Below are 8,802 nucleotides of genomic sequence, written 5' to 3' on the forward strand. Positions count from 1 at the left end.
CCCAATAAATTAGTGAACCCGTACTTTCCCCTTAAAACTGGAAATGTTAACAAAAACATTTAAATTTTTTTGATTTTCCCCCCCCCCCCCCCCCCCCCCCCCCAAAAAAAAAACCGGTATTAGTACTGTATGTGAGTGAGGAGTACCCGAAGAAAGGAAGGAAGAGCGGCAAATGGGTAAAATCCCCACGCAACCACCACCACCACGCCCACGCCCACGTGTCTAGACGATCAATTCCCGAATCAAGCTTCTTCTAACTGCCTGTCAGATTAATTGGTTGGATGGCGCTGTATATCTGAGACAGAGGAGGGTGAGCGTTAGGTGCAGCATGGGATTGGCAAAACATTAGGTTGGAACTGGAGTGAGTATCTCGCATGTAGCGTTTTTCAAGGACGTCTTGTAAAATATAGCTCTCTGCGCTCTACCTATTCTAATACCTAGATCGAGTGCCGAATCATTTTCCATCTTTTTTCATAAGCGGATGTCGTGTCTTGCGAGTAGAGGTCCAAGTCTACAGGACGATACCTACCTATCACACGGTCTCTTCGGATGCAACATAAAAGTGCTGTGCCGTATACTGATTTCCCTTTTGGAATGGTCCCCGGTGAGCTGAACCAACTGCTTCGCTTCGCCTACGCCACAGTGTTGCTTGCTTGCTTGTAACTAACGGTGCATGATAGCTGCTGACCGGGTCCGATGTTCGGCGTCGTTTTGCCCGTTTCCCGTGATGCCGACTCGTACTTACGTCGAAGATGGGATCAACTAGGTAGTCTGATTACACGGAGACATATTGTGCTATCTTCGGGGCTCTGAGGTTCAAACCTGTGGATTTATTTTACATTATGATTTTAAGATCGACAGCTGGAAGGAATGGTTTCACAACCTAACTCTCATACTGCTGAGGTATTACCCGATACATTGTGCCCCTGGTCTACTCACCCATGGAGGAGAGATCGACATTCTGATCCTTTGTCGTGCAACTCTTCTTGGAAGCGTGGACGTCAAGATTCTACTTGAATACTACAATTTAAGAGTGAGTCAACTTCGCATCGACTCTTCCTTCTCAAATCCTAATCGGAATTGCGTAGTACCAACTTCTATAACTACTGCTAAGTAAAGTTGTTTAAAAGCATCATCCAAGTGAGTCCATTTCATTCACAGCGACTTCCCAAAGTCAGTGAATTCTGCTTGCAGTAGATAATTTCGTCTCTGACCTAGAGAAAGTCAAACTAAGCCATCTAACAAGCTTCCTAACGCGAAGGTCGCATATCGCACTGCTTAAGTTATAACGATATAGAAATCTGTAGAAAATGGTCTCATTCCGATCACCAACGTGGCCACTATTCGATCGTATGCCCCCTGGACAAGCGCTTGTTAACAATAAAAGGCGCCTACATATTCTAGTCAAGGCCAATAGCAACGACTTCACTGTATTCGTGATCATGATAGGGGGTCGTGTTTTCCTTTCGCTCTATTGTGGTAGATGAGTTGGTGTGAAAGTAGTATATGTAGAATTTAAGCTTAGCTAGAACCTCGATCATATAGTAATATCCCGTTACCGAGTCCTGCTGAGTAGCAGACTTTTAACAGTAAGTAATCGTTGACATACCAGCTCAGGTGAATTTACCCACCTTGCTTAGATTTGCAAAGCCTAATTTCTAATTCTAAAGTAGTATTACGGAGGTCTGTAATTCAATCTCACAGTAGCCAAAGGGGTAAGGGCGTGGAAACGAGAGATAATAGGTCAAAGCTCCCATGTTCGATGCTTGCTTTCAAGTGAAAAACTCTAGGATCTCCAGCTAGTAGCTGGAAGTATATATAAAACCAAGGAAATTCTCTGTGCCGTCGGCTTATACGAGCACTCCCAAGTGCCGTCTCGCCTCCTTCTCAACGACCATGCATCCACCGGCAGGGATCTCGACGATAGTCCCGTCGATGCACACCTTCCGCCACCGCGCGTCCTCTTCGTGCGTCGTGATCCTGATCTCGTCCATCTCCTCATATCCCACCCCGTCCATGCCGATATGCTTCCCGCCATCGTAAGCAGCCATCATGATGTCCATCGTCTTCTTCCCGTCCGCGGGACCGAAGTGCACGAGCCGCAACTGCCCGTCCAGAGGCTGGCTGGCGGGGGAGATGCAGAACGTCTTCTCGAGGTTCGAGACGGTCGTCGCGAGGATGTAGGCGTGCAGGTCGCGATCCAATTTCTTCATCATTTTTCCTCCGCCCGTAGCGGGAGACGATTGGGCGATCTCCACGGTAGCACGGTACGCGTGACTTTCCTTCAACAGCTCCTCCGCGACCATCTGGAATCGCTTTGCGCCGTGCTTACGGTACTCTGGCGTATCGCTTTCCCAGACTAACTGGCTGTGGAAGCCATAGCTCGCGACCACCACACCGTAGAGATGCGTTATGTACTCAGCCTGTTCCCCGAGACTAGGAGTCGAAGCCGTCGTAGAGTTGTCCCCAGTCTCCGAATATGTGATTGTGCGCGAGCCTGTTGGGAATACGGCTTTAAAGGAGGGAAGCGGGGCAGCTGTTCCGCGGAGCAACGTGCGCAGTCCCTGCACGAGATCCGAGGATGCTGGTGTTGTTGCCTTCTTGTGCAGCGAATTGAATAGTGCGTTGCCTGTGCCTAGGGGTAGAATGGCGATGAGCGGCGGACTCGAAGAGGTTATATCGGCGCTCTCTGACGCATAGCCGTTCAACATGTCTATCACGCCGCCATCGCCGCTGAGCAGTACGACCGTGTGCTCGACACCTGTCTCGGCTCGGTCCCGGACTGCGAGGTCCTTGGCGAAGTTTTTCACGCTTTCTGCATCTTGCGTGACGAGTAGGTGATAAGATGCTTTCTGCCCTGGATCTTCTCCTGAGGCCGAGAGGCCGAGCGCCTCAAGTAATGGCGCAAGGACATTCTCGTAGAACTGCGCGCTAAGCCCGGTGCCCGAGCGTACGGACACAACGACGTGGACGCGGCGCTGTGGGCCCGACTGTAAGTGTGCGGGCGCACCGGCAACCTGAAAATCGTCGATGAGGGTTTGTAAGGCCTTGTCATCCTCGCCTTTAACATGAGATGAGCGATGTAGCGTAAATGAGGATTTTCCGTCTTGCTCCTTCTGCTCGAACGAGAATATTTCGTACGTATCCTTCGCCACTCCTTCTTTCTTCAAGATGCAGATAATCTGCTCAGGGCTGGGAAGCTGGGCGATATCTGCACCGGTTGTATTATCTGCTGCCATTTTGACCGTCGGCAATGTCCGGCTTTTCCGGTACGAATGTCAAGCTCTAGGACAGGTCTGATTTCACACACTTCTATGTCTCCTTTTTATATAGGTAAGGCTAGGAAAAAAGAAAAAATAAAAAATGAACAGCAGGAATGAGAATGGCACGGTATCATAAGGCAGGCTGATAAATGGGTCACATTATACTGTCACATTGCGCAAGCTGATACCTACCGATAGTGCCTATTGACTTCCCCTCACGGTGACTGCACGCCAATTATCGTCATTCATCAACATCGCCAAAATACTGCTAGAGCAACAGCAATATTATCACCACACATTGCAGATACTAATCATGATTCATACCCACTCGTTTTATATTACACAGTCAAGTTGGCTCTATATTCGACGTGACTGTACAATGTCAATGGCCCATTGAATTGAGATTCCTCATAAGCCGGATAGAGAAGCTTCATACAAACAGAGCCTGCGAAGGCGTATTGCCATAGAAAGTACCTACCAATTCGGCTATTAGTTTCCTGTCCATTAACTATGACTCAGAATATAATTCCATTTAAACTCGTGTCTACTGCCGTTCAGTGTAAAACTTATCCTAGGGCATACTTAGAGTCATTTTGTCCCATATCTCGAGTATGAGCAAGCGGCTTTCCGTCTGGCTTGGGGGGATTACGAGAGAGAGTAGTGAGTGATTGCTAAAGCTAGCATGCCATAGGCGTGCTATTTAGCAGAGGCCTAGAGTTTGGGGGCTGTCAGTCAATACGCCAACGAGATTCATAACCTCAGCTGAAATGACAGACCTGGTTCGGAAAGCTGAACATCATTCATACAACGGGAGCGAAGATTCTACGACTATCATGCGATGACTCACATCCGGCCAATACTAAAGGGATCTTCAGATTGCTACCTTTTAGAGGGAGTTTGACCAACGTCATCCTATAACAATCTTCATATGCTGTGAATGTTTACATTCATATTTAGATTTATGCATAGTTAGAAGCTTAAGAGGTTTCCGTAGTTGGGCTTGTCTCCCTGGAGACACGCTGTCCGGCTTCGGACGGTGCCGTATATATAATTACGACTAACAACGACATATCAAACCGGAGGATGTTACAAGAGACGTTACCAGAGTCCAAGCAAAGAAATTAGGCCCCGGATCCCTTATAAAGTACGAATGATCAAAGGTCCCTTTATCCATTCCTATTATTCAGCTGTATATCATGAGAATCAAAGATGAATTGGAAGGGTGATGTATGTACTACTACCTATGTGACAGAGGTACCGTACCAGCAGATCTAGCTATGTCTTGCCTAGCGCCAATCAAAATGCAGAATCAGTCCAAGCCCCTCCACTAAAAGACCCACAATCCACAGCCCACAACAGGCAGTCAAGTCACCCCGCCATTCTTAAGTGCCCGCCTGGTTAGCGTCCGAGGGGTCACATCTTCACTTACTTACCTGTAGATCTTCCACAATTTTTGTAGCTAAAGGCTTTGCCAACATCACCCTCTGTCGCCCTCTACCAGAGTAATTCGCTTTGATACACCACCCGTACCGGGGTCTCGAAATTATGCCTCCAAAGGAAAAAAGTGGCAATATCAGCAAGAAGGCGGCTGGACAGGCCCGCAAGGCCGACGCGGCCGCCGCTAAAGCTGCCGCACAGGATGCTGCGAAGGAGCGCGCTGAAGCTACCGAATGGCAGAAAGGTGCAAAGGACGATTCCAAGGCGTACGTATTCCTACTATTCGCCCCTCTTGGCTACGCTATGAAACACCATCTCAGAGACCCTCCCTACCTTGGCCGCCAAGTACGTTGTTGGTAACATAGCTTGCTAATCCATGCTGTACATTATAGGAAAGACGCAGCCGCAAAAAAGGAAGCTCAAGCACGAAAGAAAGCTGAAAAAGACGCACTTCTTGCTGAAGAGGAAAAGAATACCCCCGGTCGAGCAAAACCCAAGAACGCGAAAACAGCAGAAAAGAAACCTAGCAGAGGCCTGGACGCTGCCCTTGGAGCACTCGGACTTGACGACAACAAGAAACTCCCTGAGCTGGGTGCCAGCAACATCGATGACGCCTTCGATGTTCTTGCCGATGTCGAGTCCGGAGGAATGAAGATCGACAGGCATCCTGAAAGGAGGGCAGAAGCCCTATACAAGGCCTACAAAGAACAGCGAATGACAGAGATGCGAGAGGAAGGGCTCAAGCTCAAACTCAGCCAGCGCATCGAGCGAATCGACCGAGAATGGAAGAAGCACCCAGACAACCCGAATAGCGTCAACTACAACAAGCCTAAGCTCGCCTATAATTCCACCAAAGAGGAAATAGCGGAGTTCCAGAAGGCGGAGAGGGAGAGAACTGAAGCGAGGCTGACGGTGCGATAGGGCGACAGCCACAATCTCTCTACCAGTTTCTCTACCAGTTTCATATACAGCCCATCAATAATCCGGGCAGATCAGCTTTGACATGTTCAAAATTATACGGGGGTCCAGCAAAGGTTAGAGGAACAATAACATAAATTATTTAGACCAGCTACCTCCTACGACGACATCCAACTGCAATACAGCGTCGGTAGCATACGCCTGAATCATAGATGGCCTAACAAAAGCATAGCACTTAGTAAATATCGACATATCTGGATGGACAGGTACAGGTATCGCGGCTCTTTTTCAGCGCTGATTTGACTTGATGAGGAGGCGATGAAGTGGTCACGATGCTTAAAGTAGGTGAACAAGGATCGAAGGCTGAGGTATGCCGAGAAGAGTGCCTTGCAGATTTCGTAGTAGACAATCAATACAATAAGTAGAATACCTAATTGTCTGGAATGAGTGATGAATGATCACTTAAAATTAGCGCCGAGCATGACCGCATAACGTTTTCCTTGCAATCAGGAACCAGGAATCTGGTCTCGTGACATGGCAAAGTAAGTAGAGAGGAATTAGCATGAAACGAACGGAAAATTGGGGCAAAGCCGGGCTCGACTTCGGCAACCCTCGGCTCGGTACAATCTGGGGGGGTTGTATGGAGGAGGATTGCTGGGGTTGCAATTTTCCCCCGGTGGATATGACGTTCGCGGCTTTTAAACGCCCTTAAGTCCTGGCCTAGGCTCGTGAATTGTGAATTGGCCTCTATCTAGTTGGACCCCGGATCCCTCCAACACACCTCCAACCCTCTTTTTCTCTCCATTTATCCGACAGCCTCTTTCCTTGCTATACTTTTCTACATAAGTGATTGTTCCTTTGAGACAACCAAGTCAATCACCATTCCGTCGCTACATGAAAGTATAGTACGTGTCGTCGTGCGTGCGAGAAACCCGACAGAGGAGTCGGTGGCGTAGGAGATGCCATCGGCTCTCACCAACTATGGCTCCGTCGCCGAGATGCAGCGGGAAGGCGGGAACCCTGATAGCCTCGTCGGCAAGGTCGACGGCGCGATTAGGAGGGCGAGCACCGTGATCTCGACTGCGACAGACAAGGACTCGAGCAGCAGCAAGACTAGTAGTAGTAGTAGCCCAACAGCAGCAGCAGCAGAATCTGCCACTGAAGAGCGCGCCATGACCGAAGCGACCGCGGGGCAAGACAAGAAGAAGCCCAACAAGCATAGCATGGACTACATCATGCGGTCCTTTGTGGCCGGTGGTCTGGCAGGATGTGCTGTAAGTAGTGCTTTTGTTACGATTCTCGCATTCCGGATTACGATGCCGAGTATTACACCCAACAATCATGACCAACGTGCTGACACTATCCCTCTCCTTCGCAACAGGCCAAAACCACCGTCGCACCCCTCGACCGAGTCAAAATCCTCTTCCAAACAAGCAATCCGCAGTTCGCAAAATACACCGGTTCCTGGACAGGCCTCGGCCGCGCATTAGGAGACATCTACGCCCAGCACGGCGTAGTGGGGTTATTCCGGGGTCATTCCGCCACGCTGCTGAAGATCTACCCCTACGCCGCCATCAAGTTCGTCGCGTACGAGCAGTACCGCGCGCTCATCATCGGCGGAAGCAAGCACAACGAGACATGGCTGCGACGCTTCTCAGCAGGCGCCCTCGCAGGCCTAACATCAGTGCTCTTCACATACCCGCTCGAAGTAATCCGCGTACGCCTAGCCTTCGAGACCGGGGTGCGAAGTTCCTCACTCCTCCACATCTGCAAGAAGATATACCACGAACATCCTCTCCCGCCTTCTTCTACTACGACCGCATCCGCATCTACCTCCTCCATCGCAGCAGCGACAGCGACAACGATAAGCGCAGTCGCGCCACGGAGCGGGATAATCAATTTCTACCGCGGCTTCTCGACGACGATGCTGGGCATGATACCGTACGCGGGCATGTCGTTCCTCACGCACGACACCGTCGGCGACGTCTTCCGGTCCGCGGCGCTCCGGAAACACGCGACCCTGCCGCAGCCCGCCAACGCGCCCAAGGACAAGCCCGCGCCCCTGACGGCGTGGGCCGAGCTCGCCGCGGGCGGCATATCCGGCGCCGTCTCGCAGACCATCTCGTACCCGCTCGAGGTCGTCCGCCGCCGGATGCAAGTCGCGGGCGCCATCGGCGACGGGCACAGGCTGCGCATCGCCGAGACGGCGGGCCTGATCTTCAGGGAGCGCGGGCTGCCTGGTTTCTTCGTGGGTCTGACGATCGGCTACGTCAAGATCATCCCGCTGGCGGCTGTCAGCTTTTACACGTATGAGCGCATGAAGACTGTTCTGGGCATATAGTCACGCACGGGGGCGTGAACGTGGAACACGACACGATGCAATACCAGGACAGGACGGAGCAGAATTGAGTGAGAGATGGAAGTGAAAGTGGAAGTGAAGGTATCTCGACGCATACCTTTACTTATTATCTACGTCTCGCATAGTAGGCGTCAAGGAGTTTGGGGAGGGGTTACGCAACGACTTTATTTACCTACGTACTTAGCTACGTTGGGCTTTGCTCCATAGACGGACGGATGGATATACCATGAATGGAACGGGACATTCGCATCGCGGGATGAATGACTTTACACCTGGATAGGTTGTTTTGGACTGGTTTGTATTCCATGGCAGGGCATTTCTTCCTTACTCCATACATACATACATACATACTTGAATAGGGTATATATACAAGGGTTTCGGTAGATTTAGAAAGTAGATATATATCCATATCAATTAAAAATATCCAGAAAACTTGAATCGATCAAAATACTTGGAAAACAATTAGATGATTTATGTACCCATTTCATTAAATTTTAACCGAGCCGCTCTAATGTTTTCTTCATCTGAGATTCACACCATGCTACCAAAACATGAATATCGACTTTCTTCCGTATTCCAAGGGTAACTATATCTGTTCAACGTGATGAGGATTTATTTACAAGCTAAAAAGCTACATCTCTATCCCTAATTCCCATCCACGCTTCCCAACTCAGTCATCAACTCCCCTCTAATGTGCGTGTTTGAATTAAAACATATCAGCGTGCATTCATATATCCAATACCACCCTCCCAGGGGGGGGGGGGGGGGGGGGGGGGGGGGGGGGGGGGGGGGGGGGGGGGGGGCGGGGGCGGGGCGCGGGGGGGG

The 8,802-nt window shown here is 50.2% G+C and overlaps 3 protein-coding genes across 3 annotated transcripts; 2 read left to right on the forward strand and 1 right to left on the reverse strand.

The window, feature by feature from the left end:
• Nucleotides 1-1,647: 1,647 nt before the first annotated feature.
• F5B22DRAFT_391961 (ATP-NAD kinase-like domain-containing protein) lies at nucleotides 1,648-3,407 on the reverse strand. The gene has a single exon (XM_047971399.1). The coding sequence runs from the start codon at nucleotides 3,237-3,239 to the stop codon at nucleotides 1,851-1,853; it is 1,389 nt and encodes a 462-aa protein (XP_047827523.1). The 5' UTR covers nucleotides 3,240-3,407; the 3' UTR covers nucleotides 1,648-1,850.
• Nucleotides 3,408-4,474: 1,067 nt separating this feature from the next.
• On the forward strand, nucleotides 4,475-6,228 carry F5B22DRAFT_620275 (uncharacterized protein). Its single transcript, XM_047975832.1, has 2 exons — nucleotides 4,475-4,966; nucleotides 5,093-6,228. Exons 1-2 carry the CDS (start codon nucleotides 4,809-4,811, stop codon nucleotides 5,619-5,621), a joined length of 687 nt encoding a protein of 228 aa, XP_047827524.1. The 5' UTR covers nucleotides 4,475-4,808; the 3' UTR covers nucleotides 5,622-6,228.
• Nucleotides 6,229-6,237: 9 nt separating this feature from the next.
• On the forward strand, nucleotides 6,238-8,421 carry F5B22DRAFT_620276 (mitochondrial carrier domain-containing protein). The gene is made up of 2 exons (XM_047975833.1): nucleotides 6,238-6,892; nucleotides 7,000-8,421. The coding sequence occupies exons 1-2, from the start codon at nucleotides 6,578-6,580 to the stop codon at nucleotides 7,957-7,959; spliced, it is 1,275 nt and encodes a 424-aa protein (XP_047827525.1). The 5' UTR covers nucleotides 6,238-6,577; the 3' UTR covers nucleotides 7,960-8,421.
• Nucleotides 8,422-8,802: the final 381 nt, after the last annotated feature.

The sequence above is a fragment of the Xylaria bambusicola genome, assembly GCF_022495145.1.
Source record: "Xylaria bambusicola strain CBS 139988 unplaced genomic scaffold F5B22scaffold_47, whole genome shotgun sequence".
NCBI classification, from domain to species: Eukaryota; Fungi; Ascomycota; class Sordariomycetes; order Xylariales; family Xylariaceae; genus Xylaria; species Xylaria bambusicola.